Consider the following 27,896-nt stretch of genomic DNA (forward strand, 5'->3'; position numbering starts at 1 on the left):
CCGAAGTTAAAGAAGAGGATGTGATGAAATTAAAATGAAGAATCTATCATTCGCTATACCATACTCTTTGTGTTTAGTTATTTGTTCAACCTTCCTGACCACGTAGATTTCATAATGAAGGCAATTTTTTGGCTAAACTTTTTTTTATTCGCACGCTCGCATCAGATTTGGGGTTCTCAGAGGATGCCATCCATATAATGAAGTCAACATGGCCTAGCTTGATCCCGCCATTTACAGCGTGTGTGTACACAGATCCAGACTGATAGCCAACCAGCCTTGGCGTTTTGTATAGCCCCCCAAAGGCTTCCCCTTTGATCCTAACTGAGTAAGTACCACGATTCTGTTTCCATCTTCAGAAAGTATATTGTCCTTGAGAAAAGAACCTCAGAAGTTGGCAGAGAGAGTGTCATTTGCAATAAGAGCTTAACTCTTTCTAAAGTAGAAGGAACTGATGTTAGCAACTGCCAAAAATACAGTGAGGATGACAACGGCTAAAGTGGTGACTTGTTGACACAAAATTACAGAGTATCCCCTCCCCTACATCCGAAGGACGGAAGGGAACAGGACTGTACGTGATTGACTGCACACCAAAAAGAGAAGTGACCTCGCCTTGAGACAAGTTCTGACCTTTGTCGATAATGACCCTTTAAGCACCCCGGGCTCTTGTAGAGGAGCCAAAACAAAAGCGACCTGTAGAACGTTTAACTGATATATCTGAAGGTCTGCGTGTAAATAAAGGTTATGGCGCAGTGTGAAGTGAAGGGCAAGAGCGTGGCAAGGTCATGGTATTTACAAGTCAGGGTTCACCGTCTGTCAAGGGCATGTGGCATCACCTGTAAGAGCAGGTGATGGCAGCTGTCGACAGGTCACCGTGATCTTTACCTTTCCACCTGTATACACCTTTACAGTTTGATGAACGTGAATTTGTTCATCTCTAGAGTTGCGCAACTCCGCCTAACAACAACCGCCTAGAAAAATAGGACGGCCTTCCGTTCAAGCAACAGAGACAAGAAATGACATTGATGGCTTAAAGGCATCCGCGCGAAGGCCACATGTTGGAAATTGTCCAAACTTGTTAAAACACGTTGCAGCGGAATGGAAATGCATGCCCAGCCCTTTCTATTCTTTAACTCTGCGTGTAAACATGTAAGAATCTACGTCGTATTGACCTAATAGGTGAATACGACGTACATTCTTACATGTTTTAATACACACAGAGTTAAAGAGCAGTTTGCACTGGAGGTAAGAGATGTAAATAAAAGAAAGGAACTCGGAATAGCATGAAATATTCCCTTAGAGACAGACATTCTAATCAAGCGGAAACCAGCTCTGCAGTCACCAGCGACCTTTCTGTAGTAGATTAGTTACGGGGCTGTTTATGTGGCTCAAGGCCTCGCTCTGTGATTGCGCAACCCCAGTAAGTACGTCGCATATCAAATTTACGTGGTTGTCGATCCAGCTGGTCATTTTCGTCCAATCACGCCACCTTGCAAGTTGCCCTTCAACTGCAGCCCAGAAAACACGGCTGCCGAAATCTCGGACAGCTACGCCTTCTAGCGACCATGATGATAAACGCACGTGCCATAACGGACCAAATTTCCTTCAGCAAGGTTGATCATGTGTGGGCATGATAGCACTGTAAGATATAAATAAATCTGTATGACATTTTACAATGAGTCTTTTCCAAGGAAGAAGTCATCAAATACATGTACATTGTACACATAAATGTTCAATGTACAGTATTGGAAAAGACCTGAAACAGACTATCTTTAATCTTTAGTGTCTGAGAATTTTGAATCATGATTCTATTAACTGCAAACAGTACTTGGGTATTATCCTTTGTAGTTTTCTGGGATTCCCATACTCTCTTCTCACTAAAAGTTTGTGAGGGAGCCCTAGGAAACTAACTAGCCCTGGGAAACTAACTAGGATGGAACCCAGACTACTGCAAACATGCAGTTCAAAGTAATTGAAGCAATTTGATCGAAAGAAGTGTGTAATTCCCTGTAATGCAATTTGAGTTCAGCTCAGTGCAAGCAAAATTGTAGCAAAGTCGATTAAAAGTAGGAGGGGTGAGAGTGAGTGATACAAATGATTATAGAATAGAAACATTTTCATCACCAATAGTGGTGTATCTTGCCCCTCCTGGCCATTGCTTTAAAACAAGTGAATATCATACTTTTGTGTGAGGTTTTGGACAATTTCTTTTATCTGTATTGTAGTACATCCTAAAGGAGAATCTATGGCCCCCCGGAAGCAAACAATTACGTTCTTGCTGAAACAAAGCTTAACTAAGTTCCAGCACAATTGGAAATTGTCCTGAATTGTTGACTGCACATCACTAGTCTTTGGAAAGGACAAAGACTTTTCTTATACTGCAAAGATTAATTTAACTTTATTCTGTCCAAAGATAACAATGAAACGACTAATAGAATCCCTGACTCCATGTCTGATATGCATATTAAATATGAAATATAATCTTGGTGAAAACATACTGTAGCTTAATACAGAATGACTTATACCAACACAGATGAACTTTCAAGTGAATACTGTAGCGTAGTCTACTTCTATCACCGTGACATCAAAATCAAAAAAATTTATATGGGTAGTCCCTTCAGCGGATGAGGGCTGACCTCCAAGGTCATAACAAGTTAACAGAATACAAACTTACAAGGTCATAAATAATGTATGCTCTTTGTGTATTTGTTTGAAAAAAGCCTTGGGTAAGCAAGTTAGAGTGTCCAACAGCTGTTTTGAATTGGAGTACATATGTCTTGCCAGGGCCATCCTTGGACCCATCACTCTTTGAGGCACCCTGCCCACACCTCGCTTGAAGGTTCGGATGGTACAACCCAAGCAGCAGGTACAGTTGTGGCTCCCACTGTGCCATCTGGGACAAGATACATATCCCACTCTCTCCTGTAACAACAACAACAATACATTGTGAGTTTCATCCTTTTTTTCCCCACAGTTGCCGTTAAGTATTTGTGCCACAAACAAAAAACAAAACAAGAAATACACTTATTATCATCAGTCAGGAATGTGTGCAAAAAAGAGTGTCTAGTTGTAGCAATTCAAGGTAAATGCATTGTTTGGAAAAAGCATTTCATTAGCAGTAGCAGTATGTAATGAAAAATATGCATGTAAAGAAAAAAATAAACATGTACATGTCACAGTCTATAGATCTGTATATCTTGTACTACTTCTATCTATATCTCTAGGGGATAAAACTATTCTGTAATCACCAGCAGTTTGGGGGGGGGGGAGGAACTGCAAGATTGTGCCAGACACAATGTTGAGAGTTCCATATGAAAGATTCATTCTAACCTGATATGTATGAGGGATTGCACACTGTTGTCTCCTTGCTCATAGTACTGTCTGTATGGTAGCAGGGGGTCACATGTGTCCAGGGGATCTGGGGACATGTAAACACCAGTCACTAAACAATCAATGAAATTATAAATACAGTAGCATAACATCAACACGTCATGCCTTTGTATAATGACTAATTTCCAAGCATATCTATCGGTGGCAAGGCAATATCAAAAGGGCCCACCTGGCTTTTGGTACAGGTTGGCCCTTTTGAAACTGCCTTGCCACCGACAGATCTGCTTGGAGATTATAATGACTCAACCTTTCTTTTCAAAATGTTGACAAATGAAATTGATATGAAATTTTTTGTTGAAAACAACCTGTAGGTCCGAACAGCATCTCCAGTTGTCTTGCTTCTTTCTTCCTGGCTTCTCTTTCCTCCTTCTTTTTCCTGGCCTATCATTTTGAATAAATAAAGACAGTTATAACTGAGTACTGAGTCATACTTTAAATCTATTTATCACATGGCCAGATGGTGTCGACCAATCAGAAGCCTCCATTGCCCACAATAAGTGGTCTGTTATCACGCCATAACACACCACTTATTGACGTCATGACATAACAAAACCGTTGCATTTTGTAGATGGGGGTATCTTTTTGATGAATCTTTTTCTTAACCTTGTTTAAAATATCTTAATTGTCTTAAAATTCCCCTAAATGTCCTGAGAATACATGAAGAATTCACGAAAAAAGGAAACAAATTCAATTCAAGTAAAATTCAAACGGAAGGACTAAAAACAATATTTTTCACACCCCCGCCGTCAAAGTGGAACCGGCCCAGATCAGGCGATCGTTCGCAGAACGCGTTCGAACGTCCGCCATAAGAGTACCACAGTTTTTCGTCGAGGAACTGTCAGACGCCGACTTAGAGTCAGTTTTCGGGTCATGGGAAGTTAGGGAAGACGCCCAGGAACATACTTCATCAGCAGTTGAGGGGCAAGGAAGCTGACGAGTGTGACCAACAAGAAGCAGCGGGCACACGGCCAGAGTCCCCTCCCCACTCATCACATTGTATTTCCCGAAGTAGCAAATCAAAGCAGACAAAGAAATCGCCCATGAAACCTCCTACGTTTCTACCCAAGAGGACCCCAGACCGGTATGTTCACGTTTCTGAGGGGTTTTACCTGACGAAAATTAAAAATATTACTGGCAAAGTGATGTCGTCTTGTTCAAAACAAACGCCCCCCTCCCCATGGCCCAAGTCACGAACACGTAACTTCCCGAAACCGATGTGTTGGCATCGAAAGAATTACGGTCAAAATCGCCCAAATTCTTACAGGTTTGTACCTACAATGATCTCGGCTCGATATGTGTACGCTTCTATGGGATTTTTTCCGGCTTGAGTAATAATTATCCGGGGAAACTACAACTTGCGGCAAAGGGGAGGTAAACATGTACGATTCTTACCACACCTAGGCGTCTAACAACCTGTCAATTTATAACCGTGTGGGCTCGAAGACAAGTCACCGCTTGTTTACATTGGATTATATGAAGATCATATGTACAATGGATTGATTTTACATGTATAGTATTAAATAAAGAATCTATGTATTATACAGAAATTTTTCTCTCTTATATGGGTCAGTTTGGATAGACCAAGGATAGACTATGTGATAATAATGTTAATGACCCGCCTGTTCCTCGGTGTATATGGTGTCATAACGCCTGGTCATTTGCTATAACCACCTCATAAAACCACCTCGTTCGCTTCGCTCACTCGGTGGTTTTATTCGGTGGTTATAGCACCTGACCAGGTGTTATGACACCATATACACCTCGGGGCGGGTCATTAACCCTTAAGTCATAACTGGGGTGTGATAACACTCAATACGGGTGTTCCAGGTGGTCTGATCTTACAGTATCACATGAGCTTATATTTGTATCACACAGGCTTCCATAAAATAATTCAATAACTCTGAATACATGTATCCTTGTCAAGCTCTTATGTTACATTAAATGGAAGAATGTGGAATTCATGTTGTTACAAATTTTTATTTTCTCAACTTTTGGCCCATTTTCCATTGAAATCCTTGTTTAATCGGACAGGTATGAGAAAAAAATAATTTTACATCCTGAAAACCACGTCAATCTCAGTTTCGGCCTGACCTAAAGTCAGATCCCCCAAGGCTGAAGGCTCCACTGTGGTGTAGTCTCTATTTACTTACATCTACATACTAGTACATTTCAACATTCTCTGCCATATGATACCATAGAATTGTTGTTATATTTTCTTACCATTTTCAGTACTTTTACTTGCTTCATTCTCAACTGCATAGTGTAAATGCAGAAATGTTTGCGGTGGTTTTATGTTCGCGTTTTTCGCAGTGAACTCTTTACGGCAAACTTAAAACCCCCGTGAAAAGCTATTCCATTCCGTTACTGTAGCACTACTATTGTTTTAAATGCAAACTCTAAAGCAAAATTAAATGCCCGTGGACATTCCTGCATTTACAGTACCTCATTTCTTCTCGTGGACACACCTGTTCCCCATTCCAACCTTACCTGCAGACTCCTCTCTTTGATTCACTCACCTGTCTGTATCTCTCCCTTTCGTCTAACACACCTGTTCCTGATTCCTCATCTCACCTGCTGTCACCTGTCCTAGGTTGACTCACCTGTCTGTATCTCTCCCTCTCCTCCTCCTGCTCCTCCTCCACCACTGTCCTCAGCATCCTCTCCTCCTCTGCATACATCTTGCTGCGATCAGCCATCATCTCCACATAGTCTTCTAACTTACACTCAAACAATCGCTCGGTCTCTGATGATGTCTTCACACCTGGAAAAAAGAAGTGAAATAGTAGAGTTGCTCAGAACCTTTATAGTTGTGTAACATCTATGCCAACAGCCCCCCTCCCCAAAGACCACACAATCCAAAGACTGTTACTGAAGACTTCCTCTAGTAGAAAAGGACCCAGATGTTCTTTCTCAGTAAGAATAAAAATTCTAGAGATACTCGCTAAAACATTCTACATACTAGTAATCAGACACAAAAATGACAATGATATATATATTACATGAATTCATATGAACTTTAGATGATTGTTATGAACCCACTGTAAACCACATAACCACTACTACTCAAAGTTTCAAACCTCCCTATTTTAGAAGTCTATAATAGCTCATTCATTCTGGATCTAACACAATAAAGTATGAAGCTCCTCAAAAGCCCATTATGAACAAGTCATACTACAGTACTTAGGAAAACCCCTGAAGCAGGACAGAACTGAAGCAGAAATGGTCCAGTTCCTGACTAGTACCTTTCCTCTCGTTGGCTTCCTTCCTCAGTTTTCTCAGCTTGCCAAGAGACCTCAACAGCTCCATCGATTTCGTCGCCTCTGACTGCTTCCTACGCACTTCTGACAGAGTATCGTCAACTTCTTTCTTAAGCTCTGCCTCCTAAGTAAAGTATAGAACACACAAGTACATTAAAATAGTTTCTTCCTATTTCTTGATGCCCAAGATTTCAGTTGATCATACAAATGTATCTCTATATTGCTTTATCAAATTAATAAGTTAACATTCAGACAACTTGTTTGCAACATTATGATGGACTGTGCTGTATACTGTGAATCTTTAAATATTTGTGGGGGTTCTATTTTCACAGCGACCTCTTACTACAAAATGTCTTATGTACTACATAATGTTTCAACTGCAAATTAAAAACATTGAATAAACTTCCTTTTCCCTCCTACCACAAAATTAATTCTTCGCAAAAGTAAATGCATTTACAGTAGTACATTATCAGGATGTTTTGTGCACAAACCCTCTTAGCATCCAGGTCCTTCTGAAGGATGTTGTTTCTCCACTTGTCAATTTTCTGATGTTTGTCCTGACATCTCTGCTCATCCTCCTGTCTTCTCCTGTAGGCTTCCTCACGTAATCTTCTCATCCTGGCCTGTTTTATATAGGATTATAAGTATACAGTACTTGAAAATGAACATAAGGGTTAATAATGGTTTAATAATGGTTTATTTCACAGAAGCATTTCGCAGCCTTTAGGCTGAATTGCACACTCCTTTCACATGAGTAAAAAATCGACTGTAGGCAATACAATTGATTAATATACAGCTGGGTAAAATCCTATACATAAAATTCACGGCCTTAAAGATTAAAAGTATTTTTTTTTAAAGTTCTATTGATATGATTAACAGCAATAGAATAATCTCAGCGTTTGTATTGCTTACTAATCTTGAACATTTTACATTGGTATTTGGTCGTCGATACAATACATGATCATTTAACAATACAATAACAATACAAGAATTAAAATTTGATGGGGTTTTCATTCACATATCAACTTATGCACCTGTCTACCTACTGTTATTTAGCAAAGTAGTTAGATATGGAATTGGGCTGTTTCTGTAGCGCTCTGTGTGTACTGGCAATGTTACTAGTTGATTGTTTTGTCGCGTTACCCTACCGCTGACGTCTCCTCTACGCTTGGGAAGCCAGTGTCGGTACTCGTCTGAGGCGTACAGGCTCTTCGCGAACTTCAAACAAAGGGCATCCCGTCTATCATTGAGTTTCTCTAGGTTTAATACTTGACATGACAGTGAGTAACTGTGGTAGCTACTTCCCAGTATAATCCTCGTTGCACGCCTCTGTATGTTCTCAATTTTCTTCCGTTGTCCGTTTGTCAGACCTCCATGCCACACAGGGGCGGCATACTCTAATACTGGGCGAACAAAGCACTTGTAGACCGTCAGCAAATCCTCCACTGGTAAGTTGAATTGTCGAAGTCTGCACAGCAAGTATAATCGTTGGTTTCCCTTCTTGGTCATTTCTGTAACTTGACTTTCCAAACCCAGGTTTGCTTGAAATATGACTCCCAAGCATTTTGCAATGGGCACTACCTCCAGCACATGTCCATTGATGGAAAGAGGGGGTGGTGGTGGAGGGTTGCGGGCAAAGCAGATGTGCACAGCCTTGCACTTAGAGGGGTTAAGTTTCATCTTGTTTTTCTCGGTCCAGCTTGACAGGTTATCCAGGTCGTTTTGCAGCTTAGATGGTTCGGATGTGCGCCTTGATTCGACGAGGTTCAAATCGTCAACAAAGGCCCTCGACGGTGAGTTCATGCTGTTTGTTAGATTGTTGACGTGAGCTATAAACACTATCGGGCCCAGCTTGGTGCCTTGAGCGAGCCCGCACGTGAGTTCCTTCTTCTTGGAAAGCGCACCATGGTATCTGGTTCTCTGCGAGCGTTGTGAGTGGAAACTGACAATCCAGGGGATAATTTCTGGCCTGACTCCCAGGTTGATCAGGTGCTTCATTGCTACTGTATGATCCACTAGGTCGAAAGCTTTGCTAAAATCCGTCAATACACAAGTGCTGGAAGTTCCTCGTTTGTCTGCTGCCTCATAGAGTTGATTAGCCAAAGTGATAAGACAATGCGTTGTTGATCGCCCCTTGAGCCCCCCAAACTGGTTTGGAGAGATACTGTTCTTCGTATCCTGCAGCATCCAAGTTGCCACGAAGTCCTCACATACTTTTGAGATGAGGGAGGTTAGCGAAACGGGTCGTAGGTGGTTGATGTCTGGTGGACTAGTCTTCGGGAGCGGTACCACCACTGCCTCTTTCCACTCGTGTGGCACCCTACCTTCAAGCAAAGAGGAGTTTAAGATGTTGGCAATAGGTTCACTCAGTTCGACTGCGTATTCCTTGAGCAACCTACCGTCAATTCCGTCAGGGCCTGCAGATTTTGTTGTTTTGATCTTGCACAGTTTCCAGTACACATCCCAAGGCTGCACTGTTGGAGGGGGACGGCTTGGGAGATACGCTGGTAAGTTAGACAGGTCGATGGGTGGTAGTGATGTTGTTACGTCGGTAAATTTCTGGTTGATGAAATTTGCCATGTCGTGATGATTGTCTGGATCGACCCCTTCGGCTTGGACGGTCATGGCTTTTTTCTGTGTGCCTGAATGCAAGATTGACCTAGAAAGTAAACTACTCCATTTGAGCTTAAGCACTGCAAGAAGTACTTTTCTGCTAAGCTACATGTAACACACTAAAAATGATACATTGTTGTATTGGGCACCAATAACAAACGAAGCCCCATGGAAATTAGATGTGTTGTTCATTACATACCAGTAATTTCATAAATACTTTTTGATAATTGGTTATCAACTTAATTGTATCTTTTCAACTCACCCTCTTCTTCTGGATCCTTGTAAGTTTTCTTTCCAATTGTGTCAGCAACTGCTCATCCCCAAACATGCTCTCCACTTTGGTTAATTTTTCCTAGATAAAAGGCAAGATGATACGGTATCAGTACACGGAGAAAAAGCATTTGAATCCCTTCTTCTTTTTTTCAATGATAGTACTTATTTCTTTTTAGAGGGCTTTACAATAAGAGGACAAGAGAACATCCATATGTACATGAAAAGTTAACCTGCTCCCTATGACTACTACGACTTAATGATGATGATGACAGGACATGATAACGTACTGTAAATCTTGAAATGTTTACAGTGGTTTAAATTTCGCTGTGATTTCTGCACCGCAAATTCATGACAACACAAATATGTGTTTCCCATCTATATTACTACTGTACTAGTATAACAGAACTGTATCAAATGCGAATTCATAACAGTGCAAAAGCCTTCTTTCCTCTTCTACCACAAATTCCCCACAAAAATAGATAAATTCTACTGGTACAATACTTTGATTTCTGCAGCTCTCATCATCTCAGCCTGCCACGTGGAATGGTCTGCCCCCACAGCCTCGGTCAGCACGACTTTCTGTTCTGTCAGCTGGTCCAGGAGAGATCTCCACTCAGCCAGCTTCTGTTTCACCTCCGGGACCTGCACAGACAGGTTGGAGGCAAATAGGTCCTGTTGTTAGGGCTTTTGACTTTGTGCCCTTTGGAAAGGCACATTACATCTATTTCCTCATCATTTAACCTAGCTTTGGTTAGGAACATCTTCTTGGACACCTTATGCAACTTGTACCTACTGTACTGTTCATAAGTCACTTACGCAAAACAAAGGAAGACTGAGTGGAAATGCTTTACCGTTTAGCAACCTGCAGTGAACTAATAGAAAACAACAGTTTGATGATCATGGTATATAAGTAAAATAGTTAAAGTCCTTCCATGGACACCATAGTGAACACAAGTGATACCATAACGTATTCATCATCTGGAAAGTCGATTTTGAGAATGGATTTAGTACTTGATAGAATTTTCGTAACTTACTGCCAAAGCGGGACCTTTATCACTCCCTTTTCTTCTCCCTTTCCCCAGTCCTTTGTTCTTAAGCCAAGTAGACAGCCACTCTTTATCTGCATCAGCCTGTATCTGCTTGTCTGAGGGGCGTGTGCTGTGACTGAGAGGTGTCTGGTGGAGCGGTGGTCCCAGTGTTGATGACGTTGTTTGCATGACATTTGATGTAAATGGAAGATGCCCTGTGATATTAGGAATCTGCGGAAACAATGGCGGAGGGGGAATGTTTGGCAACCCGTGTTTCGGAGTTGGAAATTCTTGGTCTCGACTGATTGGAGGAGGAAATGCTGGTGTGGACATTTGGTTGTTGAAAAAACCTCTACCCGTGTTGTCCAAACTGCTACTGGAAGTGCCTCCACTGGCATTGAACATTTCTGACGGTGGATTTATGGGAAAAGGAGGAGAAGAAAAGTTCTGTTGAAAAGCTGTTCCACTTTGTGCCATATTGGACGGTTGTGCCTGCATGCTGTTGATAAAATGTCCTTCTCTTGCATGGTCAGGATGTTGCCTCATGTCCTGATGGTTTGGCTCAAACTTTGGCGGTCCTGAAGGAAAACCTAGAGAGTGATCGTACTGCTGTTGATGGGAAGATAAAGGTGGATTAACAAAGCTATCCATAGAGCCCTGATGTTGAAAGGGAAAACCAAAATGCTGCTGCTGCTGCTGTTGTCCCATGTTGGCATACCCATGTTGTTGTTGTTGTCCTGGTGTCTGTGCCCCACCCACGGCATTTGAATAGAACTGTTGACCATCGTTGTTCTGATTTTGCTGTTGTCCAGCGTTGATCCCGGCTTGATTGGGCAGCCCAGAGTTTTGATTTGGGTGAAACGAAAACTGTGAGCCATGGGAAGGGGGAGGGGGGCGCGGACGCAAATTTGGTGGTCCTCTACTGAAGCCCGCCTGCCACTGACTGAAACCGTCCATCTTCACTGTGCAAAGTAAGCGATTATCTTAACATCATACTTTCTAAACAGGTCATTCTTCAACACGAAAGACAAAATCTGGGAAGGATTCGAAGGACTCCAAAATCCATTTCACATACAGGCAGCCATCTTGGATAATGAAGTCTCGTGAAGTCTCGTGTTAAAAGTTCCCAAACTCTCGTGCAAACAATTTTGACAGAAATACTACTGACAAGCCAAAGTTATGATAATTCTTAGCACTGATTCACAGCATATGGTTGAATCTTTGACATTCTATGAATCATAATTTGTTATACCTGAACATTTACCAATCAATCTCACATCCAGCCGGGCCGGAATATCACATTTTTGCAGGTGGTTGATCCAAAAATTTAAGCCGAATCCACCCTTCTAATGCTAACAAGGCTGAATTAACTTTACATATATAAACCTTTTAATACGCTCAATCTTTCGATTGAGATCTGAGGATGAGCTTTGATGGAACTAAATTGAAATTTTAATCTTCATTACCTAAAAAATAAACATCCCTATTTTTAGTGGATTCCTCCACGGGAAGGTGAAAGGTCAAATCCTCAGTTTAGCCGTCAGACATCAACAAAATATGGCTCATGAGCTGGCACATAGGATCCTCTCCGACCTGTCCACGGCTTTCCAGCGACACCCAAACATGTGAGTGGTGTTTGTTTGCCTTGTACAGCACCTGGAGACAAGTTCTGTAATCTAGCTGTCGAGTAACAGGCCGCTATGGTGTGTGTTAGTGAACTGCGCTTGGTAGGCGGGACGGTTTTACGCGTCTACTTTTTCCCCCGAGCAAGTCGTCTGGTATGACTGTGTTGAGAAATATTTTTGAGTCGCCGCCGAGACAGGCTTACTGTGAGAATCCCAGATATGTTGTCGTGGAGTTAACATGATTTGCTTTCGCAACTCCGTGAATTTCGAGTTATTCTTTAATCTTTGGCATTTTTAGATGTTTTTAGAAATGATCACACGTGTCATAATGACAATCACAAATTATGTCATAACTGTCACAATTCTTGTCAAAATATTAGAGCAGAGTAGAGTAATGTAGAGTAGAGTCTTCGGGTAGGTAGGGGTTAAATACAGTACAACATTTGAATGCAACATATCAAATGCAACATTTGATTAAGTTTGATACTTAAATGTTTTTCAGTGCAGATTTGACTCATCAAAATAATTTTTATACATCTGCCAGCAGCTGCCGTAACTTACATGTACTGATGTCTATTTTGAATTCAGTTTCCAGATAGATTTATTGGAAAAGTTTATGTTGCCAGCTGAAGTCGCCAATAAACTCAGCCATTCGTCAGCAAAGAAAAGCTGAACAAATATTTTTCAGACCTTCCTGGAGAGATTCTTGCTGAGAAAAGCTATACTGAAGTATGCTGATGGATTTCTCAATGTGTAACATGGAACATTGCCATCATAGACAATTCAGTCTCTATGACTGGTTAAGCTTCAGAGAATTGTCTTTATATGATATTGTTTGCCTTGATGTCTAACATTCATCATTGCATAGTGTAGATTAAGCAAAGGCTATTGACAGAATTTTAATTCCTACTTAAAAGTAGGAATTTTCTTGCACTATAACTTAGTATAAGAACTTTTTGGCGCTATTGAAAAAAAATTCCTATCAATAAGAACGTTTTGGTACTGTAATATTAACAAGATTGTTCCTTTGATAAACTTGTGAATAACACCTCAGGATTGTGTCAGCCCTAACCCTGAGGATAGCCTGGTTGCATCACGCTTTAGTGGCCAGCCCAACATCCAGTGCCGGCCACCTGCAGTGCCAGCCCCCTGCGGAGAGGGCCAATAAAGCCCACAGACTACCCTGAGGATAATCCTGTAAAATGGTGAAGTCTTAGACCATTTTACATTCCTGAGATGTTGAAAAGAGAATGTCCTGTCAAGAATCAGACCCCCAACTTTATGGATGCTAGGCGATCACTATCCCCCCTGAGCTATTGTACCCGTGAATTCTTTAAATTGATGTTCACCAATTTCAAGTTATTTCTGTGCTGTCTGTCGATAGCCACGTCATGTAGATTTATTACTACAACATATAAAAGATTTGAAAAGTCTACAACTGTAGCAAATACAATGAATAGATTTAAAGTTGAAACACTTCTTTGTCCAAATTTGTCTTGTTTGATGATACTAAAATTGTTAAGTTAGCTGATTAAACTTTAAGTTTCACATTTACCTGTGTGAACATGTACAAAATTCCATGTTCACGCATGGTAACTTTTAAAAATTTTATTACATGAACATAGTAATAAAAATCTATTTTTTTAAACTATGATTTGGTTGCAATCAAATAGCATTCAGATATCATATTGCAATAAAATAATTCATAGTGTCGTGTGTGCATGTGCAAAGCTTGAGTAATCCAATTATCTACATTGCAATATATCACCCCTGACAGGTATTGATCAGATTTTAATGTCCTAATGACGTTTTCCCTGGCTGGCTGGTTGGGACACCTGCTGATATGGGGCCATTACAGAGATGGACCCAGAAGATAACAGGGACTACTGAGGTCCCATCCATCAAACTGACAGTTAACATTAACCTGTATCGTGTAGCCAACCAGTCTCATCAGGATGGCTCCATGTATAATTGACTTCAGAGCACCAAACTCTTCTATATGTAGTGCACTTCATCTTTGATGTATAAAGTAAATTCCCTCACTTTATAATTAGATATATGAGTAGCTTTGAAATTTTCCTCATGCATTTTGATAATAATAAAGAGGCTATAGAAATTAAAAGTGAGAAGAAGGCAAACTTCATGATAGACTACAATACTTATACCAACATATGCATGTTTGTAAACATGTCTTTGTTGTGACCAGTGCACTTAGCTCTGTTGTACAATAAATGCACAATAAAGGTCTACATTCATTCATACCATTCTCCTATGTGGACCAGAACCTGCATGTCCTAGAGCTCCGCTTCTAGGACGCGTCTTCCAGTCTGTATGTCTGGGAGAATAATTCATGTACTATCTATTAGAGGAATGGTATCTTTTCCCCTCTATTCTATGGTTCTAGTAGTTGGGTAATGGATGTTATTGTCTGCACAGACCTCATGAGAAAAATAGTTCATTGTGTGCATGCAGTACTGTGCACTGTCATTGTCCAAGGCTGTCACTTAAGATTGTCACAAACATACAGTGTATGCTTGTCTTTTTCTTAAATGTTCAATGAATGTCTTACAACAATTTATGTTGCATCACGTTAAAGCCTTTATGTTGCTGTTGTATTCATCATCATATTTTTAAAATATACTAGGGAGGAAAACATCCTGTCAATTGCTGTTTTCTATGACATCCAAAAAGTTGGTAAATTATAATGACGATGTTTGCCTTTCATCCCCAAAGTCATTTAACCTAATGGAAAAGTAATTTACAGCTGTAAGCCTCCATTTTCTACCAACTATGGCATGTCACTGCCATCAGACTGCCATTACCTGTCATTAGCAGCATGTCTCGACTTGTAGAGCAAAAACCCTGGAGACCAGGGGCTAAAACCATATGTACCTTGTATCAATATTTTATAGCAATTGTGCATCTGGTAATTTGCAGATCAACCCCAACAGTCTTCTCTCTGTCACATATTCAGGACGTCCCCACAACTTTGCTCCTGACAAACCAAGGTTGGCAATAGGGTTGGGGGTGGCCTGAAATCCATCCAATTCTAGCTCAATTTTTGCTCATCTGATTGCATCCAAGCAGAATATGACTTTTAGGCTTTTGGAAAATTTATAGTCCGCTGGCACAGATGACTTTTCAAGGATCTTAAAGAAAAGTTGGCAACCTCACAGACCAACTCCCACGCACAACGGAGCTGACACTGGTTCACAAATCTGTATCAGTTCGACTATGAATGATTTATGTGTAGTTAATTTGGCACCAGTTTTTGAATGTGTTTATTAAGGTTACACATGAATATAAACTCTATCATCATCCAGTAATACTGATATAGTGATAGTGAAATAAGTTTTTGAGAGTTGCAATAATGTACAAATGTCTGTTTTATCTTCAATATGTTTAATATCTATACATGCATAATATGTAGTTAAAGGATATGCTATAGCTATATATGTAAATGTAAATCATGGTGACAGTATATAAGGAGAAATTCAAACTCTACAACTGGATAAAAATTCGGAGATTTATTTCCGGACGTTTCGAGTGACATCCATCACTCTTCTTCAGCGTCACTAAAGTATATTGATAGTTCACTTTAGTGACGCTGAAGAAGAGTGATGGATGTCACTCGAAACGTCCGGAAATAAATCTCCGAATTTTTATCCAGTTGTAGAGTTTGAATTTCTCCTTATATATTGTTTACCTGGATGTCTAACCTTCACAAACGTATCATGGTGACAGTACTGACTGATTCCAGTGATCTTTGGCACAATTGAGAGGGATTGTTGTGGTGGGTAGACTGCAAAGGATCAATCATTGTAATATATTGTGGTGAAAGTCAGGACAGTTTGTGTGCGTATCATTAATATTTCATGCAGTCAGCAACACTGTATACAGGACCTATGCACTAACTGAAGTGGGAATTAACTAAGGAAGGTCTACATTGACTGAGTTTAGGAAGACTTCTTGAAATACTGATAGGACTTGTAGTACAAAACACAACGCCTTTGGAACTCTTGAGATAAATGTCCACAGAGCATAAACACGGTTTCTGTGATATTATAGCCTTGATAACATCTAGATAGAGTTACGTGTAGCCCACCCTTCATGGCCCCAACATGGCCACATCTCATCTAAGGTACTTTACATAATTTGATTTCGAGAAACCTGACTTATAAGTGAAGGTCATGTGAATAGAATGATTCATGTTACTCTGTTTCCCTCCAGAATTGTAAACTCTCTACAAATAATTTTGTCATAAAAGGTGTAGCTAGGGAGACTGTTTCTCATTTACTTTTATGATGTACATGTATATTGACAAATCTTGACAGAGGGCTATCTGTATCTATATCTGTATAGCCAGTATAACCATCCTCTGGTGTAACACACCATCTTCACAGGCACATGGCACGGCAGCTGGTTAATAGTGGTTATTACATTGAAGGACCTGTCACACCTATACACATTTGCACATATAGCTGTAGCCTCCGACTCAATAAGAAAAAATATATAATAGTATAAAAACAATAACTTGAAAAAGAAAACAGCCGGGTTGAGTCTGCATCGGAGGATAATATAGCTGCAAGCATTGTTTAAAGCTATTTAATCAATAGTAATAACGAGTTCCACTCTTTGATAGTTCTATGGAAAAACAAAGTTTTGATGTGTATTAACTTAAAAGCATCTAATTTCTTTAGAAGCTTCAAATGGCAAGCATTACTTGTGGACAGTATTTTCTATGCAATAACCTAACAGTGCTGTGAACTCAATGTTGACTTAATGTTGTTTGTGTTTGTTTGTTTATTTGTTTTGGTAGAGATGAGGTGGGGTTCATCTGTTGCCCCACCTGCCAGCATAACCGGAGCCCAGTGGTGGTGGAAAACAACAAGCTGGGGATAGAGACCTGGTGTCTAGAGCTCATCTTCCCTTACGCACACGACAAAGTTCTCAGAGCAAGGGGCAGAGATGATAGCGGAAGGAAAATAAAAGGTATGGGTTGAAACCAATGTGACCTTGTTTTGGTGGTGCCCCAGATAATTTTCCCATTGACACAAGCATAAAGAATCCTGTCAATAGTGACCACCTGTCCACATAGGCCAGGTTTTATCAGTCCCCTGGGTGGTCTCCTTGAGTATTTTTGATTGTTCATATCTTAAAAGTATAGCAATTTTATTATTTGGTTAGTTCTATCCCTGGTTTATACATGTCATCATTGTCATGTGCATGACAGTATCTTTGGTAGATTTTTATACATTGTATTATCATTGTAGGGAGTGAAAAGCAGTTTTCAGTAAGTTTGTAGTTGCCGAGGTGTATATATGGTATTTGGAGTTTATATTTTCCCTCATTATCATCCCTGCATTTCTCAGTTTCTAGAAGTGCCAGAAGTCTGCTGGAGGCTACAAGAGCTGTGTTACTGGTGCAGGCGGACTGCCTTACTGCCTGGAACATCAGGTATTTCTTCTCCCTATGTTTATTTTTTCTATTCTCAGCATACTTCTACATGATCTTGAGATCTTGGTTTTTAAAGTGCTTGTGCCACCACTGACACTACACAACAGTCCCTGGTTATAACTTTTAACCACAGCTCACGAAAAACATTCTTTTGATAAGGAAACAAAGGAAACATTATGATAACTTGCAAGTGTATGTGATCACCATGACAATGCACTGTTTGCTTCCCAAAAGTAGTTTTTTTTGCGAGCTGCAGTGCCAGGTCCTGAACCGACTGCCGTGTTCACTATGACTCTACGGGTGGAATTTAGCTTGTTTACCTGGCGGCAGGAATCAAGAGCTGGAAGTATGATTTGCAAGGTTTTTATAAGATCAGAAACATGTATATTTTGTACAAACGTCCATGTTCATTGAATAATACTGATTATGGTTGAATGTAATCAGGAAATCTTGTATTTTAGTGTCATTGGTGGCACAAGCACTTTAAACTACAGTCATATTGTGAGTGTACAAGCAAGCTATTGTACAAGTAAACTGATTCTGCTGTCACGTTATCTATAAATACTCAAATAATTGGATTTCCCCCACAGCTGACTTCTAAGTCCTTGTAAGCAAATGCAATTTTCCAGGCAGTATAATGTGATGTATTGATCATGACAGACTTGACCCTGGAGACTTTAAAACGTGACAGTTTCCAGGCAGAATGTAGAATCAAAGCCAGACTCATCTCCTGGGTATTGGAAAATCAATTCAACCCCGTTTGCAGGGAAGCTAGGTCGCTATTCCCAGGGAGTTACAGCTGCTGGGATTGTCCCAATGTCACCTCAAGGAAACTAGGAATTAAAGCTTAGTCATAACAATAATCCAGAAGTACTACCATTTGAAATTGTGCCGAAATTTTATATTTGAAAGTGACTAAAAAATGAACGTTATGCTGATGGAAATTCACTGTATTTATCCATTAGCTTTGAAAGGCCAAAATCATATACACAAAATACCTGTCAAGGTTTTCGTTGCTTTTTAAAATTTTCTTCAAGTCCTTTACAGATATGTTTATTCTGATACAACCATGTACACATACTAAGAGTGGTCATCATGACACAGTGTCATCTCTGAATGCCATGTATCTCCAGTAAGTAGGATGAAGAGCAGGCCTCTTTTAATGGCCCATTCATCTTTGTTCCACTGTGACAGACAAATGAAATGAGCCCCTGGTGCCAACAGACATTTTCCCGTGTTCCCCATGGACACTTTTAACTCAGCTCATCTCTCGAGGCCTGGCTTTTTGCCACAAGCGCTATCCCATTTTGTAAAAGTTGATATAGGGAAGTCAGGAAAATGTCTTTAACACCTTTCCCCGTTTTATTTCTTCCTCTTCTTTCGTTCTGCTTAGCTTCATGAAAATGAGATCACTAGCAGTTTGCGCATGTACATGGGAAGGGACTGTACGAAATTTATAGGGGGAGGGCCGGTCATCAGAGGGTCGGGTAAAAAAAAAAATTTCCTAGGCTCTCCCCCCAAGCCAAAATTTTTTTCCTAGGCCCTCCCCCTCCTATCAACTCTTGAAAAATATTCAAGACGGCACGAAAATCACTGCGCTCCCGTTTGGAAGTGTCCTTCGTGTTGTATTTTACAATGGGTCTCACCAGTGATCTCTCTCTTGTTTGCCATGCTTAGCTCAATCTTTAACAGGCACCCGTACGCAAAAACTGAATGGCTCGGAGCCCATGTCACCAGTTTAAAAATATGCTTAGAGGCTAATCCATCCTTTGTTCATAAGCACTACCACCTTATGATCCTGTATTAAAGTGAAATCCCAAAAGTACTTGTACCCAATTTGTCATTTGCGCCACCCGCCTTAACGCTTTGCAAACTTGTGGGATCTGAGCGGCGTGCCGGAGACTATTTAAGTATCTTACACATATGAATTTACATTCATAACTTCAGAAATATTCTATCATGATCATCAAGTATGCTAACCATCTGAACAACATTTTAACATTACGTAAACAATATCGAGTCCTAGTCTCGTCATCTGTTGCTTCTAGAATCTGTCAGAAGACTCAGAACGTTACCCTGGCAAGTTGATACCCAGCGACCGGACGTCAATTAATATTCCCCAATATAAAGATTTTGGTTAGCAGGTTTTAAAAAATCCTACCTTGGGAAACTTTGTTTTGTTTGGTGTCAAGCATGGATCGCTGTGAGCACCAATCGACGACGCTGAAAGTTCTTGGCCGTCATATTTTTCAAGATGTCGCCCACGTTCAAACAACGTGCGGTACCGGTTTCCTTATTCCTTATTAATAACTTCCGTGAATTCTTTGGAAGCTTTTGATAAGTGGTGTATGGTCACAGTGTATGATTTAATGTTTCCAAAAGTACATTGCTGGACACTGGGCAATCAACCTGACGAAACTATCCTGGGAACTCTAGTACAGTGGCAAACAAGGCGCGCTGAGTGACTCCGCCCCTCAGCGCAGAACGCCGCTTGGCACATGATTTTTAGAGAGTTGCAACCCACGTTTGTATTACATATTGATATATCAAAAGGATCTTTCATTATTATATCTATCCACCATAAATATCAAGATATCTGAATCAGACCACAAAATAACGTTGCATTTCTTATTCTAACCTTACCATTGTATCGCGGCGCGCGCTCCGCTCCTAGCGAAAAACATGGGGTGTTCTGAGTGGCTCGGAGCCCATTTTTAGACATTTAGATATGTGTTTGAAGGTTCTGAAGGGGATCAAATTTTTGTCCCAGGCCCTCCCCCCTTGCCAAATTTTTTTCCCTCTCCTTCCCCCCAGATAACCGGCCCTCCCCCCTGTAAATTTCGAATAGTCCCTTATTAGCTACAAAACAAGTGACCGGTAAATAAACAAAAAGAAGTAAAGGTAAGAACACTAAGGAACATAAGCAGCTGATTTTGTGTGTACAAAGGACAGGACAAGTGAATTGAGATATATTGGTAATATATTTCAATTTCAAGCTTTTATGTTAAAGATCTTCTTGCACCCCCCTCTTTCTTACTGGTACCCCAGTAACCTTGAAGAAGGTTACAGATTAGATTAAGAAGATGGTGAATGATTGTTATTATCATTGATGTAGAAAGCTGCAGTGTGTCACAGAAGTAATAAGACTGGAAAGTGTCTGACAGGAAGATGATATTAAACAGAAGTAAATGCCAGTTAAGGTAGACTGTTACAACCAGGAGGAAAGAAAAGTAATAATGTTAGATTGCATCCTAAATGATACCCAGATGTGAGGTGTGCATGTGAAGGTGACATGTATATCCTAATAGCTACCTGTTGCTGTTGATCTACTGTGCCAGCCTTCGCCTATTAGGAACATTTGACATTTTTACGTTCTAGGAAAGAGTTAATTAAAGCAGAGGATTTGAATTTCTTCTCCAAATGTTATATTTTCTTTCATCATGTGAGTTTCCAGTAATTCTCAGTGTTGCTCTAGTAATCTACAATCTGTTGAGTTAAATTTTCTTTACATTCTAAGAAAGAGCTACTTGAAGCAGAAGATTTCAAGTCTATTCATCATTTCTTCGTCTCTTTATATTTTCAGTTACTAGTGTTCTCAGTGTGACTCTAGTGTCTTCAATTTTCTTAAATCTTAGTTAGATTTTCTTTACATTCCAGGAAAGAGCTAGTTGAAGCAGAAGACTTGAAGTGTACACAAGACCTGAAGTTTGCTGCACTGGTCCTCACCAAGCATCCAAAGAGCTCCGAGACATTTGCTCACAGGTGAACTTCAGTTGAAATCAAAGAAACAGAATGCATAACACTCACAGGAAATAAAGTTAAGCAGATGAGAATATAAAAGAATTTACCTGTCATTTAATGTTCTAACAGAAAAGGGAAACTTTGATAGTTGATGTTTGAAAATGTCCGCATACAGATGTTTGTATGATATTGTAAATACAGCCAAAGACAGTTCCATTGCACATGATGACATAACAGTCTTCTTTTCACTTTTCATAAAGATCTTAAGGAAAATTTTTCATTGACGTAATATTGCATTTCTTAATTTGAATATTATCCAGTTTAGATGCGTCCATGACATGTATATAAATCAGTTGTTGATTGTTTCCTGTCCAGGAGATGGCTGCTCAAGCAAATTATACAGAAAACAACGTCTACCTCCCTTCTACCCAGTCCCATTGCCCAAGCTTCTCACACCAACGGTCTCGTAGCCGGAGACCAGGCGTCCAGTGGTGCTACAGCAGAGCAGCCTCTCAACACCCAACATGGGACAAAGGCGGGAGGCACCAAACTGCCTTGTGATGAAAAACTGCTGGAAGCAGAGCTCACCGTGTGTCAAAGTAGTGCAGAGAGATACCCCAGTAATTACTATGCCTGGACTCACAGGGCATGGGTGGTGGAAAATGTGGCAAGATGTCATTATAAGGTAAGGCTTTACTTGTTTGTAAATGTTGTACTTTTTTGACTGCCTGGTAACATGATATTACAGTACATTGGTAATTGATGGCTTATTAATGATTGATATGGTTAATGATAATAAAAATGATCGAAACTTTTATTGTACATTCATGCCCTATCGGACTAAGTACATGGGCAGGCATACACAGACAAAAGTAGTAGTAAAGTTCATACATATTGACAGGATTCTAAAAGTACTCTAATAGTACTGTACATAGATTCGGCTTCTTGCCTCATGGTGAATTCCTCATGAATATATAGGATGAGATGATAAAAACAGTTCAGTCAAAGCAATTTCAGATGTTGTGAATGCCATGCTTTTTTGACTGCCTGGTACCATTAAATTACATATAGCCATTAGTAGCTGATTGCTTATCAATGATTGATGCATAATTGTTATGATGGTTAATGAACAATTTGCATTTGGACACATTTCACAGTTGTCTTCACAGACTGACAACTCAAATTTGTGGAAATCATTTTAAGCAAGGCCAGGTTGCTAATTGAAGATAGGCAGCACACATACTTACTTCCATCACATTTGGTCTGTTTCAACAAATGTGTCTCAGATGATTAAGTGTGATGTAAGACCCATTTTAATCTCATGTGAAATCTTAGGCTCCAAAGTATTTTACACACTTACCAAAAGTTCAAAAACTTGAATTTGATGTCACATTTTTGCGTTGTTACTTCATCAATGTATTATGTGCAATTGGAAAGTCTATCTATTGCCCTTCATAACAATGATCAAAAGTTTGTCATGATCCTACATGTACATTAAAAAGCAAAAGAATGATCAATGGAGTTTTCTTTTGCAACCTACTTACATAGGTAGCCCTGGTACACAACCCATGAATGTACAATCAATGCAATTATAAAGGTCAATATGTAAGCTTTCCAATGATTCAAACAAATAGTTTGTATTTACAGAGATATGATCAACCAAAATTAATAAACCTTACTGTGTCAAGTTTATATAGTTTGACTTGCAACACTCATTAGTGATGTGTGATATCTGTAACTTGTAGATCCTGATGAAAGAGCTGTGTGACAACAGACATTGGATCAGTCGTCACATCTCCGACCACAGCGGGCTCCAGTACCGTCAGTTTCTCCTCACACAACTGGCCACACATTTCAGGTCAGTTTATCAATAGCTCTACAACCTCAAATGTCAATCATTTGCAAATATGAGAGGTTTTCAGTGAGAGGTTATCAGAATCTGTACATTTTTAGTTGTTGTTTGATGTATGGAGCATACACTGTTCTAGTCACTTAAAAGTTACTGCTATGGCATTAACAGAAATACTTCACGTCTACATGTCCGTTCGTTGAGACCCTTAATTCTAATGCCTAGTGGCACATATAGGTCAGCAAGTTTCCTTGCTGGTTCAGTAGCAGGGTATATTTTTACAGGGCGGGGTTGCTAGCCGAGTGCTCGAGACATCTGCTGGAACACAGGATCCCCATTTTACATCCCCTCCGAAAGATGGGTGCAGCCCCAACCAGGATGCCCCTCCCAGGATTTGAACTGGGGTCTCCCAGTTACCAACCAATTGGAACCAGGAGCTCAACTGTGAGGCTGCTAACTGAGAGACCCTGGCTCAATCTTGAGCAGGACATCTCAGTTGAGGGTGCACCCATCTTTTGGAAGGGACGTAAAATGGGGGTCTAGTGTTCCAGGTGGTGCCTCGAGCACAGGAAGGGCTAGCAACCCCTCCTTGTAGAAATAAACCCTGCTACATAAACAGCAAAGAAGCTTGCTGACCTATGTGCCACTAGGCACTACAAGATCAAACAACAACATCTTGTTCACAGGTTGGAGGATGCCCTCCAAGACGAGTTCCTTCCAGTTCTGACTGCAGAGTTTGAACTTCTGACTGACCTGATAACTGCCTTCCCTGGACACGAGGCCCTCTGGTATCACAGGTAAGACTGCAGCTAGCACCAAATCAAAAATTACTCTACTGTCTACTCAAGGACTGAGTAGTAGTAGTAGTAGTAGTAGTAGTAGTAGTAGTAGTCCACTGTGTTCAGCGGGCTTGTGTTACACAGGAATGAGTAGTTTGTAATAAATGCACATAATCTTGCAGAGTTTTGTGTCAATATATAATAATAATAATAATGGTTTTTGTTGGTCAGAAATTACCCGCAATGGCAGCCTTTCTAGCACTGAATTGATGCAGGGTATTACAGGTTTCACACAATACACAACATATATAATATCTTATCCACACTTGCATTTTGTGGAGCTGTCGCAAGGGTCTGGGCGGCTGCCATTCGGCGCCACCAGGTGACCTCAATACGACTTTCCCCAACCGAAGTCAGGTACCCATTTACAACCTGGGTGGAGTGAGGAAAGTCGTGTAAAATGCCTTTCCCAAGGGCACAACATTGGTGATATGACAGGATTCGAACTCAGGACCTCTTGGTTCTTAGTCGAATGCTCTGCCGTTTCGCCACACGACCCCACCCCATAACAGTTTTGTCAGAAAGATGAATCACTCATTAGTGTAAAAAGTCTTCCACTTGATGAAGAATGATATGTCATTGAATTCTGTCCTTGTCACAGAATTTGGGTCATAGAAATAGAGTTATGTCCTTGGGTCCACTTTTGGGAGCGGAATGATTTATGTTTTTCTGAATTCATGTAGTTCTTCAATGAATGGAGACTGGTAGACAGGTTTTCTTGTTGCACAGTGTTGTATCTTTTCAATATTGCACTTCTATTGGAGTATAGTGTCTTTCTGTCTCTGTTCTTGGAATAGAAAGATCTTGCAGGCTGCTCAGTCCTTGGTGCTGAAAGACTTTCATAATGTTGGTTGCTTGTATCACTTTCCACTCAAAATCAAGTATCAATATGAAATGGCTACCAAAGAAACAAATACAGTACCATAAATTGCAAGAGTTGTGCTTTTTTTCTGTAGGTAAGGCCACGCTGATTTGATTATATTAATGACATCCCCACTGTACCCCACACGCATCAATTTTCCTTGGTGTCTAAAAAAAAAGTTTACCATCACTCTATAAATCTAACAAAGCCACAAAATGAGCAAATTTATACTGTGAATTGCAACAAAAAGATCAGAAAATGTCAATACTAATGATAAAATGCCTCTTTTCCTATTGAAAAAAGTACTGCTTTTGTTGGAAATGTAGTCTCTGCACATTGAACATTTTTGTTTTGTATGTTCATTCATTTGTTCAACCTTCCTCATAATGAAGGCAGCTTTTTTTCCCAACATTTCTTTTTCTCACACGTTTGCATCAGTTTTGGCATGCCCAGATGATGTCATCCTTATAATCAGTGTGGCCTGGACACTACCATAATACATGCCTCTAAATAACAGAACATTCTTTTCCTATTGTAGGAGATATGTCTTCCAACAGTGGGAATCTGTCTTGTCCATGTTTAAGTGCCCAAAGTCTGACAACAGTGCCAGCTGTAAGAACCACACACACTTGCAGCATCAGCATTGCTCCGAGGTACCGGTCGAGTTGTACACGCACAGTGCCTCTTCGTTTTCCCGCGACCGCGACGACAGCAAACTGCACGCCGCAGTGGTGCAGGGGAACAAGAAGGCCAAGGTTGACTCCACGTACACGGAACACCACACAATCCAGACCGAACTGGAGTTTTGTCGGAACATCATGGCGACGTCTCAGGACGGATGGCAAGTCCGACTGGCCGGGAGCTACCAACACTGGCTTCAGCAAAGGATTCTGGGACAGGACAACAAACTCCTGTAACTCAACCCAAAAGTTTACCCTTGTGTGAGAAAAAGCATGATCAAGAATATAATATTCTATAGATATTAGTATAGATAAAATGAATGACTGTTGAGAAGATAAGAATGGCCCACTCTCTTGTGGGGGTCTAACATCACTACGATGTGCCTAACCTGCACAGAACAATGGTGCCAGGACGTTCGCTGACGATGAACCATGGGACAGGCCTGCTGTGGAAAATTAACTGTGTTAAAGGAAACTTTGCAGCTAACCAGCCAGTGTTGATGACAATGCCATGTAATCAATTCTAAGTTCATAAGATATTGCTGTGTTCTTTCTTGTGCTGTGATGCGTTTCAATCTGATAGTATTCGTTTATTTTTAAAAAAAGAAACAAATAACGAGGAATGTTTTGCTGCATACTTGCTGGTCCCTTAAGTTCTTCAAATGTTTCTAATACTGGACAGGTGCTAAATAAACACATTGGTAATATGGGCTTTAACAGAAACCAATTTTTGTGTTTGTAAGTTAGTCAAAGGTTGTAGAAAGATTGTCAGTTTCTATTTGTGATCAGAACCTTAAGCTTTTTCTGTACCGATATTGAGCTTTTTAACATTTAGCGCACTGAAGTAGCCATTTGGCACCCCGTTCTATTTGGTTACAGAGTTAGGCAGCAGGGAGAAGGTTAAGAGGAATTTACACACCAGGTTCTGTTGGTTTTTAGCTACTGTTGTTCAAAAGTGTAATGGGGAATGTACTAAGATATTGCTGGGATATTTCAACAAGTATAAAAAGATGTTATGCAACATTTGTATTTGTACCCCATGTTTGTGTTTTGTTTCTCTTCAAAAAGCAATTAAGTTGATATCAGTTACATTGTATGTACAAGTTAAGATGCTGGTTAGATATAAGTACTTTGAAAAAGAGTAGAGTAATCAGTAACATTGGCGTTAAGCATTGTTGCATTTTGAAATGTTTTGACTTTTGACTAGTTCATGTCAGTAAGTTATATAGCAAGCCTTACAGTACACAACCTATATTTTATCACAGAAGAGAATTGTTTGGAATACTGGAACAACAATAGAACAATTAGACATAATGTAATAAGTTGGTACTAGTTGTCATACTGTACTGTGAGAGGTACACATATAATACATGTACCATGATGGAGGTTTTAAGATAATAGGAGGGTCTGCATGCCTTTTTCCTTGAGGCGTTACCAAGCTATTTTGACAAACTGGTAATCGTTGCAACCCTGCTCTAATTCAATGTCAAACATTGTTGGTAAATTATTCATTGCTTTAGTTCTACCTAGCCTGTTTTCTATCATAGATTCATAATTAAGCATTATTGACACATTCTTCGTATTGCGTAGTCAAAACACCAAATTGCACAAGAGAGTGGCCAGTTGTGTTGTTTGCAGCTTAGTTTAGTCAGACACGCCATAAATACAATGAAACAATCCGATGAGTGCATTCTCAAAACCTCCTGCAAGAACAAGGCAAAGTACTGTTCCTGGACCTCCTGAATTTACCATTAAGCATTGATGGCATTTTTAGATTTACCAGTAAGGCATTTCCAGGATCCCCCCATGTAGACCCCCTAATAGCAGTCACCAATAGATTGCCTTAGTGATAGATGATATTGATGTTGGAAAAACTGTGGTAAATTTCTTACATCATGAAGATGAACTGTTAATAAAGAAAGCATATAAAAGGAATGTTAGGGGTTTGTGAAGAAATACATCAAGCACAAGTCTCAGTCAGTGTGCCTTCACACGTTATCTTCAAGTCTATTTGGAAGCATTTCCAAAGGATACTAAAAATAGTCAAGTAAACATATATATATATATATATATATATATAGGCTATGTCTAACCTACTGGATGCTGAATTTTGTTTTGCATCTTTGTGAGATGAAATCCCATGTCTTATTATAGCAAAATGTGTTCACACACTGTCACATGCTTGGTTATGAATAAATTAACTGCAGGCAGTTCAAAAGGATAACCTTGACATTGCATTCTAGTCTTCATAATTCTGAAGAACATGTTTTGTTTGTTTGTTTGTT

General features: G+C 40.1%; 2 protein-coding genes across 2 annotated transcripts; one reads left to right on the forward strand and one right to left on the reverse strand.

Moving 5' to 3' along the window:
* Positions 1-2,378: 2,378 nt before the first annotated feature.
* Positions 2,379-11,833, reverse strand: LOC136428216 (programmed cell death protein 7-like). The gene is made up of 9 exons (XM_066417556.1): positions 10,565-11,833; positions 10,032-10,172; positions 9,520-9,609; positions 7,136-7,267; positions 6,630-6,768; positions 5,988-6,148; positions 3,693-3,768; positions 3,328-3,415; positions 2,379-2,919 (listed from the first exon to the last, which is right to left on the reverse strand). Exons 1-9 carry the CDS (start codon positions 11,513-11,515, stop codon positions 2,799-2,801), a joined length of 1,899 nt encoding a protein of 632 aa, XP_066273653.1. The 5' UTR covers positions 11,516-11,833; the 3' UTR covers positions 2,379-2,798.
* Positions 11,834-12,051: 218 nt separating this feature from the next.
* LOC136428217 (protein prenyltransferase alpha subunit repeat-containing protein 1-like) lies at positions 12,052-27,841 on the forward strand. The gene is made up of 8 exons (XM_066417557.1): positions 12,052-12,183; positions 17,003-17,175; positions 17,556-17,640; positions 21,298-21,402; positions 21,757-22,066; positions 23,127-23,239; positions 23,917-24,027; positions 25,470-27,841. The coding sequence occupies exons 1-8, from the start codon at positions 12,116-12,118 to the stop codon at positions 25,846-25,848; spliced, it is 1,344 nt and encodes a 447-aa protein (XP_066273654.1). The 5' UTR covers positions 12,052-12,115; the 3' UTR covers positions 25,849-27,841.
* The last annotated feature ends 55 nt before the right edge of the window (positions 27,842-27,896 follow it).

This window comes from Branchiostoma lanceolatum, chromosome 2 (assembly GCF_035083965.1).
Source record: "Branchiostoma lanceolatum isolate klBraLanc5 chromosome 2, klBraLanc5.hap2, whole genome shotgun sequence".
NCBI lineage: Eukaryota > Metazoa > Chordata > Leptocardii > Amphioxiformes > Branchiostomatidae > Branchiostoma > Branchiostoma lanceolatum.